This window comes from Leucopleurus acutus, assembly GCF_964270905.1.
Source record: "Leucopleurus acutus genome assembly, chromosome: 19".
In the NCBI taxonomy this organism is placed as follows: Eukaryota; Metazoa; Chordata; class Mammalia; order Artiodactyla; family Delphinidae; genus Leucopleurus; species Leucopleurus acutus.
The window spans coordinates 58,312,063-58,324,528 of NC_139161.1; the positions used below are offsets into that span (position 1 = coordinate 58,312,063).

The window sequence follows — 12,466 nt, forward strand, 5'->3', positions numbered from 1 at the left end:
GATGTTTTGTTACCACCTGTGGTGGGCTGATAGTAACTAACTTTAATTTATTTTTAAGATAATTCAAATTAAACTTCACTAAAATCACATGAGAAAACTGGGACATCATGAAGGATTGGTTATGATAAAAGGGAAACACGGACAAATCATTTGACTTATATTTGAGTGACATTGAATGTACATGTTGAAATCAGGACTATCATTGCTGAAAATGAAAATAAAACAACCCGAAAACAACACTGTACTCTATAGATCTCTCATCATGTAGGCCACTGATGGAAAAAAGTTTGGATGACCTTGAGCTAAGATCTTTTCTTTTGCCTCTCCATTCCATTTATAGCTTTATTTACTTAGGATGTCTGAATTGGGAGGAGAGCTCAGAGACAGATCACCTAAGCATTTCTTAGGGGTGCAGATCAGAATTACTTGGACAATGTATAAAATATTTGTGAACATTCATACAGTGAAATACATTACAGCAATAGAAAGAATGAAGAAGCTCTTTATGAAGTCATGAAAACGATTGTCAAGATCTATTAAGATGTTAAGTAATAAAAGCAAGATATAGAATAGTATATTATCTACTCTGCTCCCATTTATGTAGGGGGCAAAGTGTGTGTGTGTGTGTGTGTGTGTGTGTGTGTGTGTGTGTGTGTGTGTGTAGGCTGTTTCTAAAGGATACTCCAGAAACTAGTAACTTTGGTTGCCTTTTGGGAGGAGAACTGAGTAGAAGCTGGGGACAGGGTGAGAAGGAGATTTTTCCCTCTGTATTCTGTGGTACTTTGAGAAACTCTTAAACCTTACGTATAATATCTATTTCCAGAAACAAAAACAAACAAAGCCTCCCCCGCACACACACGTTGACTTTTCCCCTTCCACTAGCAGGTGCAGGTGTGTAGGAAGGGAGTGCTGCCCAGGTGGTTTTTTTGTTTGTTTTGTTTTAATTAGTAGGAAGGAATGGTTTATTTTTATTCATTTATTTATTTTTAAAATTTATATTATTTATTTATTTTTGGCTGTGTTGGGTCTCTGTTGCTTTGCGCAGGCTTTCTCTAGTTGGCGGCGAGTGGTGGCTTCTCGTTGTGGAGCACAGGTCTAGGCGTGCGGGCTTCAGTAGTTGTGGCATGTGGGCTCAGTAGTTGTGGCTCTTGGGCTCTGGAGTGCAGGCTCAGTAGTTGTGGCACACGGGCTTAGTTGCTCCGCGACATGTGGGATCTTCCTGGACCAGGGCTCGAACCCGTGTCCTCTGCCTTGGCAGGCGGATTCTTAACCACTGCCCCACCAGGGAAGCCCCTTGGTGGTTTTGATGGGTGGTCTCACCGCACATCTCAGCCCCTCAGAGTAGCTCACTACCTGCTGAGAAAGCTGCACAGCATCACAGAGAACACTAGCTTCTCCCATTTTTGCCACTGACAACTTTGTGACATAGAGAAATGATTGAATTTCTCTGTGCTTCAGATTCCTGGTCTGTGAAAGCGCTGTTAGTTGGGCCTTGTGGGGGAGCAGGCAGGAAGCAGTCCGGGAGGCGTTGGCCCTCTTCTCACCCCTTCCCTGGCTGCTGCTGGGACAGCAGGAACAGTGCAGTGAGTAGTAGTAAGGATGGTAACATTTAAAAAGTTGTTTTCTCTTAAGTTTTCTTTTAAGGTTAGATTGAATGGCAGTTCTCTAGAAAATTTTATTTTCTAAGCCTAGCTGGGTAGGAATTTGGATCAAGTTGGCTCACTGAATTTTGCTCTTCCCAAATCCCTTAAGATGATGAAAAAGAAAAAAGAAAACTTAAGCCGTGTGTCAATAATAATATATAGTATTGTTTTCTGTATTTCGAACATACGTATCATTCTACAAGTTGTTTTCTCCAAGCTTTACTTTTTTTGAGGTTTATATATATTGAAACATAGCTGTAGTTTATTCATTGTAACTGCTGTATAGTATTTCATCATATGAATATGGAATTTAAGCTGTCTTCAAATTTGCCTATTGCACTGCTGCAATAAATATCCTTTTGTATGTACATGCGAGTTTCTCTAGGGTATATCCTGAAATTGCTGGGTTGTAATAAGAATGATTCGCATTTCAGATCGGTGTGGAAAGGCAGACATGTTTAGTAAGAGTTTTGTTTGGATAATTAACTATCAAGTAGTAAAGAAAATACATCTAGACCCCTACCTTACCATTCTTTAGAAAAAAAATTTAGATGATTAAGGAGCTAAATGTATTAAACTTTAAGAATTGTAAGAGGGGAAAGTAGAAGAATATTTGAAAATTTTGGGGTAGAGAAGGTCTTCAGAAAGACAAAACAAGTTATGAATGCTGAAAGAAAATATTTGTAACATAAGGTCACACACCAGCAGAACCCCATGCAGTCTCCCCCACCCAGTCTCAGGCCTGGCCTCAGTCACCCTCTCCCTCACTCCCCCTCAGCATCCTTGCTTTGCCTTAGGGCTTCTCTAGTTTCTCTCCATGGAATGCTCTTGTCTTTTCAAGGCTTTGGCTCAAAAGTCATCTTAGAATATAATTTATTACCCAAACTGGGACCGTTTTGAGAAGGAAATGGAGCATAGTTAATAACTGCACTGGGATAGTAGTTGTAAATTGGGTCTGTTTCAGGAAATTGGGGCATACGGTCATCCTAGCTGAGATTGGCTTTCTACCTGCCAGACGTGTCTCCCTTTCCCTTCTCCCATCCTGTTTTATTTATAGCACTTTATCATAGTATTTTGTGGTCACTTATTGTCTATGTCACCTCAAGATAAGTTGCCAATTGTGGTCTCATTCTATGCCAGCATTTAGAGCTGTTGACACACAGTATATACTGTTCAGTAGATGTTAACTGAATACGTACATGATATTTCTGCCTTTGGCCTTGAAGTCTTGTGAAGATGTGATAGACACATGAAAAATAGAGAAGTAGTGGTATATACAAATCATACTTATATAAAACAAAATGTTCTCATTTATAATAACTTTTTTTTGTGGCATGTTCTAAGTAAAATTTTTCATTAGCTAAATTTCTTAAAAAAACAATTTTCTAAGCTTGTGTATTGGATATGTAGGACATTTCCTTGAGAAACATCCTCAGGCATTCATTTTTGGATATATCTGTATTGAATAACCAAATGAATTCCTAGAAGTGGATTTGCCGTGGTAGAGGATATGCATATTTTCAAGGCTGATGCTGTATAAATTGCCATTCTTCTTTAGAAAGCAATTTGTACCCATTTTACATACACACCAGTAATGTGTGCAACAGTACCTTTTTCTCTAAACCCTCACCAGACACTAAGCATTATTTTTTAATGTTTTGCCAGTTTCTTTGTTTTACTTTCCTGTCATTATTGAAGTTGACTTCATTAATTTTATTTCCTTTGTTAATCTCATATTTCTGTCATGTCTTATATTTCTGTTGCGATCATTTTTTCTTATTGATTTGTAAGATACATATGTATATCAGAATTTTGCTGTTGTGCTTTTTCTGGTTTGCGGTTTGCCATTTTAGGGTGTCTTTGTTTTACAGAAAAATTTTTTCTCTGTCAAAGATAACAATCTTGTTGTTTGTGCTTTTGGGGGTTGTGCTTAGGAGGGTGTCCTCTGTCCCTTGTTTGTATATGTGTTTCTGTTAGGTTTCTTGAAAGTCCTGCAAACGTTACCTGGTCTTTTGAAGGACCCCAGATTGGAAATCACTTTGGGAATATCAGTGTCCTTAATTTTCTTATCCTAAGCGTCAAGGAACAAATTAAAGGGACAAAAAGCTTTCTGGAGAGAGATTTAGGACAGAAACCTACGACTGGATGCAGTAACTCTCTAATACTGTATTTCAGCAAAAAGATGTCTTTGCTTATAAGATACTGTTATTTACCTCTAAGATTAAAGGAAAAGTACTACTCATGAAACCATAAAATGCTAGTGATTGTGGGATGGATATTGACTTCAGAGTTTTTAAGGTATGAACATGTGGGTATTAGAATTCGTGAACTATGGAATATGTCAACTTGGACTGCAGCACAGTTGTTTTTATTTATTTTTTAATAAATTTATTTATTCATTTAACTTTTGTCTGCATTGGGTCTTTGCTGCTGCACGCGGGCTTTCTCTAGTTGCAGTGAGTGGGGGCTACTCTTTGTTGCGGGGCACAGGCTTCTCATTGTGGTGGATTCTCTTGTTGCAGAGCACAGGCTCTAGGCACGTGGGCTTCAGTAGTTGTGGCACGTGGGCTTCAGTAGTTGTGGCGCGTGGGCTTCAGTAGTTGTGGCACACGGGCTTCAGTAGTTGTGGCTCGCAGGCTCTAGAGCACAGGCTCAGTAGTTGCGGTGCACGGGCTTAGTTGCTCCGCGGCATGTGGGATCTTCCCGGACCAGGGCTCGAACCCATGTCTCCTGCATTGGCAGGCGGATTCTTAACCACTGCGCCACCAGGGAAGCCCCAGCACAGTTGTTTTTAAATCTTGTGGTTGCATTGTATAGTTTTTTTGCTTGTTTGATTTTGGCTAGGTAATTTTTTTAAAAAAGCTTTATTGAGGTATAATTTATGTACTTTAAAATTCATCCATTTACATTGTACAAGTCAGTGGTTTTTAATATATTAGAGATATGTGCAGATACCACTACAGTCAATTTTAGGACATTTTCATCACCTCAAAAAGAAACCCCAATACAATGGAATATTATTCAGCCTTAAAAAGGAAGGGAATTTTGATACATGCTGACACATGGATAAACCTTGAAGATTTCTGCTAAGTGAAATAAACCAGTCACAAAAGGCCTGGCGACTCATATGATTCCACTTATATGAGGTCCTTAGAGCAGTCAAGTCCATAGAGGCAGAAAGTAGAATGGTGGTTCCAGAGGCTGGGGGAGGGGATGGAGAGTTAGTGTTTACTGGGTGTAGAGGTTCTTGTGGGGAAGATGAAAATGCTCTGAAGATGGACGGCATGATAGTTGCACAACCATGTAAATGTACATAATGCTACAGAAATGTACACTTAAAAATGGCTAAAATGGTGAATTTTATGTTATGTGTATTTTACGACAGTGAACAACAAAAGAAACCGCATACACTTTAGCCATCACCTACTATTCCTCCACCCCACCCCACCATCCCTAAGCACCCACTAATCTACTTTCTGTCGCTATGGATTTGGCTGTCCTGGACTTTCATATGAAAGGAATCATCAGTCACTATGATTGGCTTCTTTTACTTAGCATATGTTTCAGAGTTTGTCTAAGCTGTAGCGTGTATCAGTGCTTTGTTCTTTTTTGTGGCAGAATAATATTCCCTTGTATGAATATACCTGATTTTATCTGTTCCTCCGTTGATGGACGTGACATTTGGATTGTTCAAGGTTTGTATAGTTATTTTGGGACTTAACTTGAGATCTCATGATTCTAAGACGTAAAAACCTACTCCACCTGTATTAAGCAAAGAGAACTTACTGTGAGACTATGTAGGCCGTTTAACAGGTATCCAAGGAGAAAGAAAGAAATACAGCACCTTCTCTGGGGGCTGATTCAAGGAGTGTGAGCCTAGGCAGTTCCCAGTGTGTCTTGGAGGGCCTTTGAGGTCTCTGGGCTCCACTTCTCTCTGCTCCTGTTCTGGTCTGTGTCTGGACTGGCGTCCTCTGCTCCCCTGTAACTTCTCTGGCACATGCTCTGGCTCACCTTGACTCCTACTCTGCCAGTTCGCAATAGCTAATGTTCTCAATTCAGATTCCTGGAGGGGGATCTGATTGGTACAACCCGGGTCCAGTAGAGTAGTTCACTTGACATAAACATCATGTCAAAGCCACACCTTAACAGGGCCAGAGTTTCTAGGAGTGCAGGGTAGAAGGAGTGCGGAGACCTGGTGTGACCTGCCTCTGTAGGGCACTCATGCTAGTCAATCTGAAGATGGCCTGATTCTCTAGGCCAGTGGTCATCAAACTTTCTGGCCTCAAGACTCCTTTTATACTCTTAAAAATTATTTGGGACTCCAAAGAGCTTTTGCTTATGTGGGTTATATGTGTTGATATTTACCATATTAGATACTAAGATGGGGAAATTTAAAAGATATTTATTTAAAAATAATATAAACCCAAATCTTAACGTAAATAACATTTTAATAAGTATTTTCCAAAATATAACAAAAAATTTGATGAGAAGAGTGGTATTGTTTTACATTTTGGCAGACCTCTTCTGTATCTGAAAAGAAGGTAGCTTGTTTCTCATTTCTGCTTCAATCTTGCAATACGTTTTTTTATATATATATAAATTTATTTTATTTATTTATTTTTGGCTGCTTTGGTTCTTCGTTGCTGTGCGCGGCTTTCTGTAGTTGCGGCGAGCAGGGGCCACTCTTCAGTGCGGTGTGTGGGCTTCTCATTGCGGTGGCTTCTATTGTTGAGGAGCACGGGCTTTAGGTGCGCGCGCTCAGTAGTTGTGGCTCGCGGCTCAGTAGTTGTGGCTCTCGGGCTCTAGAGCGCAGGCTTAGTAGTTGTGGTTCGTGGGCTTAGTTGCTCCACGGCATGTGGGATCTTCCCGGGCCAGGGTTCGAACTTGTGTCCCCTGTATTGGCAGGCGGATTCTTAACCACTGTGCCACCAGGGGAAGCCCCAGTATGTTGTTTTGATGGACGTTTATGAAGAAAAGCTAACCTCAGGTAGACATGTATTTAGAAAAGGGGGGGGGTATTTTAATAGCCTTTTAACATAATTGTGGATATTCTTTGATATCACACCCAAACCAGACAAATGGTAAATTTTTAAAGGTTAGTTACTGTGTAGAATCTGAAACCATATTAGTAAACCTTTCATATTCTGTCACATTAAACATTTATTGGTTTGTCTTGCGCCTATTTATTTAACTGTGGTAAAATGTTTTGTACTTTAAATAAATATTTCATTTACGCCTTATTTTGTAATTCTGTATTGGTCATTTGGAAAATACTGATTCATTGAGTTATGCAGATCTTCAAATTTCATTATGTAATATCACACTTGTTAATACCACCACCAATCTTGCCAGAAAAGTCTTTAAATGTGGGGAAGCCATCAGGCTCATGGTGACAGATGGAAGTTTTTCCAAAATCCTCATTTTCAAAAAAAATTTGGCAGTTGTTTTTCTTGAAGTGATAGGCTCACTTTGTTCTTCTTTGAAAGCTTTTCTATCCCTAATGCCTTCTTAGGCTGTCATTTTGGGGCAGAATTATTTAATAAAGACAATATTTCCTCTGCACAAATGCTTACCTTATAAATACTCTTGAATCCTTTTAACAGTTGACTTTTTCACAACCCCCAAATTTACAGCCATAGATTTTTGTTTTTGTAATATGCAATATTTGCATTTCAGATATTTACTGAAAGAAGGATGTTTACTGAGCAGTTGCTATGTGCTGGCTCCTGAGCTAAGATTTTATGTGTGTTCACTTTGTGTAGGTACTGGTATTATTTGTGATATGTTAAAGAAACTTTTTTAAGTATAGAGGAAAAGACCCATTGATGTTTTTAAAGCCCCAGTAACTTCTATTATATTAAGTAAGTAAGAGAGAAAGCTTTTACTGATAATAGTGGTTTTGTTTATGTAGCTATAGTTGTGTTATTGGAAGCACACCTGGTGCTTTAGTACTTATCAATTCTTTTCTTTCCCCATCCTGTTTAGGTGATTTCCTAGAAGCATGATTGTTTGTTGCACTTGATCTCACAACCTGGTGAGGACTTCTTTACTGATAATGTCAAGTTCAGGTTATCCTCCCAACCAAGGAGCATTCAGCACAGAGCAAAGTCGTTATCCTCCCCACTCTGTTCAGTACACCTTTCCCAGCACCCGTCACCAGCAGGTAAGGAACAGCTATTATGCAAGTTGCATACGTATTTTGTGTTTTTCTTTATTTTCCCATTTAATACATTTGTTGGTCAGAAACCAAATACAATTATATATATATAATTGTTATATATATTTTTTAATGGCAAGAACCATTCTCAAAGGTGGGGGACCAAAGGTTAGGGATTAATTATATTTATCTTCTTATTGTGACTTTATGCCAGATTTCAGGAGGTGAACATGTCTCTGCTTCTGATTGTAGGAGTTGTTGATGGATAGAGAAGAATCAATTGCCTAGAGTTTCTAAGTTAAGACCTCTGTTTATGCGCCAAGTTCTGGTGGCCGGATGACTTGGCCTCTCTTGAGTGAGGGCCAGGTCCTGTGCTAAGGTTTTCTGTATGTGTGTTTACTCTGTGTAGCTACTGGTATTATTTGTGATATATTAAAGAACCTCTGCCTTGAGAGATTTGATGGTAGGAAGATGAGTTTGCATGATTGTTTTACCTTGTGAAAAATAAAATAGGTGAAATTATCAGCTTAGAGTGTGCCAGGGACGGGGGTGTAAGAGGTTTGAAGAAAAGAGAAGGGAAGGGATGAAATGGTCATTTTGGAGAACAAGAAAGCACACTTACCAGCAAATATAGTTGAGTACTACTGGGTACTACCGAGGACTCCTTTAAAGCATGGTCATGATTACAAAGTGAGAAGGGACATCCTTACCTTGTTTCTGTTTAGGGAAACATTCAGTCTTTCACTATTAAGTATAATATTAGTCGCATTTTTTTGTAGATGTCCTTTTTTGGTTGAAGAAGTCACTTTCTACTGCTAGATTGAGGATTCTTACATGGTTAGGTGCTGAGTTTTGGTTGTGTGTCCTTCCTGCCCCAGTGCTATTCATCTGATTACTGATTTCCTAGGTTATTGTTGCTGCTGCTTTCTTTTTTTTTAATCGACTTTGGGATTTACTTTATAATAAAATTGTATTATATGTGTACATTTTGACAAGATTATGTAAAACCACCACCAAAATGAAGAAAGAAAAAAATGTCTAGAAAGTTCCCTTGTGCCCTGTCCAGGTCAGGCCTCCTCCCCCACTTCCCACAAACCTCAACTCCCAGGAAACTGTGGTCTGCTTTCTGTCATAACAGATTACCTTTGTCTTGAGTTTCACATGAACTCTTTTGTCAATGGCTTCTTTTCTGTCCCATAATACTTTTGAGGTTTATCCATGTTCTCGCACATCTTGGTAATTAATTTCTTTTTATTGCTGGGTATGGATATACCATAATTTGTTTATCTAGTCACTTATTCCAGTTTTTGGTTATTACAAATAAAATTGTTTAGGAGATACGTATCTATGTATTAGCTGTATTAGATTACAGAAAGAAGCTTTGCCTTCTTTTCTTATGGTATTCTTGGGAGATACGTTTTTAATCTTATCAAGTCCATTTTATTTTTGTCTTTAATATTTCTTGCTTTTTGTGTCATATTTGAGAATTTTTTTGCCAAACTCAAGGTCACTAAGATTTTCTTCTATGTTTTCTTCTTAGAGGCTTTAAAACTTTGGGTTGTTACATTTAAGTTTGTGATCTATTTTGAATTACATTTTGTTTATGGTGTGAAGTAAGGGTTGAAGCCATTGTTTTGCATGTGGGTATTCAGTTCTAGAAATCGTTTGTTGAAAAGATTATCCTTTCCTCACTGAATTGCTTTGGCATTTTCATTGAAAATCAGTTGATCATATATATGTGGATATATTTCTGTTCTCTCTACACTGATATGTTTTGTCTTTCTTTATCTCACAAATGTGATTTTTCTGTGTAAACAAACATTTAATCTTTTAATAAAGCACTGCACACTGTCTTGATTATTAGAGCTTTATAATACCCTGAAGCTAAGTAGTGTGATTCTTTCCTGAATTGTTGTTTGGGATATTCTAGCGCCTTCGCATTTTAGAATCAACTTGTCAGTGTCTACAAAAAAGCTTGCTGGGATTTTGATTTAGACTGTATTGAATCTAGAGATTAATTTGGGAGAGAATTGACAACTTTGAATGTTCCTGTCCATGAACATGGTATATCTCTCCATTTATGCAGGTCTGCATTAATTTTTCATAGTAATGTTTGGTAGTTTTCAGTGTACAGGTCATGTACATCTGTTGTCACATTTATTCTTAAATATGTAATATTTTTAACGTGATTGTTACTGGTACTTATTTTTGAATTTCAGTTTTCAGTTTATTGCTGCTATGTATATTTATCTTCTATCCTGCAAACTTATTTGCTACTTCTACTTGCTTTTTTATGGATTTCATAGGATTTTCTGTGTAGGTGATCCTGTAACCTGAGAATAAAGACAGCTTTTGCTTCTCCCTTTCCAAACTAGATGTCTCTTCTCTTTCTTCCTTATTGCACTGGCTAAAATACCTAGTACAGTGTTGAATAGAAGAGGTGAGAGGGAACATCCTTGCCTGGTTTCTGATCTTAAGAGGAAAGCATTCAGCCTTTCACCATTAGGAAGGTTATTAGCTTGGGAAGTGTTTCCTCCCCCTGTATTTTCTTAAAGAGTCATTGTAGGATTGGTATTGTTTTCTTCCTTAGATATTTGATAGAATCTAAGCCATTTGGGCCTAGAATTTTCTTTGTGGGAAGAATTTAACTGGTAAATTAGTAACTCAATTTCTTTAACAGTTATAATTCAGATTCTTTACTTTTTCTTGAGTCAGTTTAGGTATTTTGTTGTTCAAGATACTAAATTTATTGCTGTGATTTATCATACTATTTCCTTATTGTTTCAGTGTCTTTTAGATCTGTTGTGATGTCATTCCTGTGTTAATAAGTGGGTTTTTTTCCCTTTTTTTCTTTATTAGTCTAGTTAGAGGTTTATCAGTTTAATAGATTCTTTTCCTTGAAGAACTAGCTTTAGTTTCATCCATTTTTTGCTTTTTTTTTGTATTTTACTGATTTCTGTCCATATTATTTTCTCCCTTCTATTATATAATTGCCCACATATATGTGATTTCTGATTCCTTTCACTTCTTTGTATATATTCAGGTTTCCTTTTGCTACATTTTCTTCCTGCCTGAAGAGCATCGTTTATTTCTCTTAGTGCAGGTGTTTTGGCAGTGAACTTGCACAGCTTTTATTTACCTGAAAAAGTTTACTTCAACTTGAGTTTTGAAGAATGCTTTCAGTGGATATAGAATTCTAGGTTGACAGTTATTTTCTTTCAGCATTTTAAGAGATGTAATTCGTTGAACTCTGACGAGTTTGGTTTCTGACCAGAAGTCTTTGCTCATCCTTATCTTTGTTTATTTAAATATATCTTTTTCCCCCTCTGGTTACTTTTAAGATTTCTCTCTTTATCAGTGTTTTTCAGCAATTGATTTTGATGTGCCTTTGTTGTGCTTTTTAAATGTATATGTTACTGACTTTAGCATTCACTGAGCTTCCTGCCTCTGTGTATTCGTCATTTTCATAAAATTTGGGCAGTATTCAGCCATTGTTTCTTCAGGTATATTTTCTGTCTCCTCTACTCTAGTTTCCTTCTGAGACACCAGTTACTCCTATATTATTTTATCCTACAGGTTACTGGACCTCTGGTCTCCCCCCCGCCCCCCCCCCCCCCCCGCCGCCGTTTTTGTACCCATTTGCTTTATTTTGCTATGGTTTTCATGTTCACTGATCTTTTCTTCTGCAGTTTCCAACCTACTGTTAATTTCATCCTGTGAAATTATCATTGCAGGCATTGGATTTTTAATTTTTGATTAGAATATGAACATTGCTGGATTTTGCTGTGTTCCTTTAAAGAAGGTTGGATTCCTTTTGGTAGGCAGTGAAGTTACTTTTGAGCTTTATTTTTAAACACTCTTAAGTCAAGTTTAGAATAGTCTTTATTCTAGGTCTAATTTATCCTCCAATTCTGAACTTGCCACTTCTGGGCTATCTACTGAATATCTCGTGTATCCAGTGAGATTTCTTATCTCTGGCTGGAGGAAATTTGAATGAGGTCTGGCCTTGTGTGAGCTCTGGGAATTGTTTGTTTTATCATTCCTTCTAACAGTTCTTTCTTCAGAAGTTGTTCTTAGTTCAGCCTTTAAAGACTGGGCTATGCTCTCTCCCTATGCATTACAGATTGGAATTCAGCCAAACACTTAAGGGAACACAAATTCATATTTCAGGAAATATTTCTCTGTGTAACTCCCTCCTCTCTGGAAGTCTCCAGAAATTCTATCTGCTTTCCCAAACTAGTATGGTTGCTTCTTCAATGAATAAGATTCTGGGGCACTGTTTGGATGCAGTTTGGAAATCACCTCCAGGCAGAAAGCCTGGATTATGCTAGGACTCCCCCATTTGTGTCACTTTTCTCAGAGGTCAAGTCCTGTGCAGCCTATTGTCCAATGTCTGAAAGGAATTCCTACATTTTGTCCAGTTTTTTTTTTGCTGTTTACTGTGGGAATGTAGTTTGGACAGTGTTACTTGCTCATAGCTGGAAGCAGAAGTGTACTATTGTTTCTTTTATTTCGCTCCTTACTCTTCATTTGTCTTGCTGGGTGCATCCTTTAGGAATTCTTTCAGAGACACTGTCACTGGTGAATTTTCTGAGTTCCGGAATTCTGAAAAGTCTGTAGTCCTAAAACTTGAACGATGATTTGGTTACTGAATTTGTAGGTTCAA

General features: G+C 37.9%; 1 protein-coding gene across 13 annotated transcripts in view; it reads left to right on the forward strand.

The window, feature by feature from the left end:
- Positions 1-12,466, forward strand: part of NCOR1 (nuclear receptor corepressor 1) — a gene marked incomplete at its 3' end in the record, with an annotated part of 143,233 nt that overhangs the window by 14,099 nt on the left and 116,668 nt on the right. For 12 of the 13 annotated variants that reach the window (XM_082861454.1, XM_082861449.1, XM_082861450.1 and 9 more), the window contains exon 2: positions 7,629-7,806. In XM_082861454.1, coding sequence (XP_082717580.1) covers positions 7,699-7,806 — 108 coding nt within the window. In that variant the 5' untranslated portion in view covers positions 7,629-7,698. Of the gene's footprint in view, positions 1-7,234; positions 7,402-7,628; positions 7,807-12,466 lie in introns of those variants that run through there. The other variant, XM_082861455.1, reaches the window with a different exon arrangement.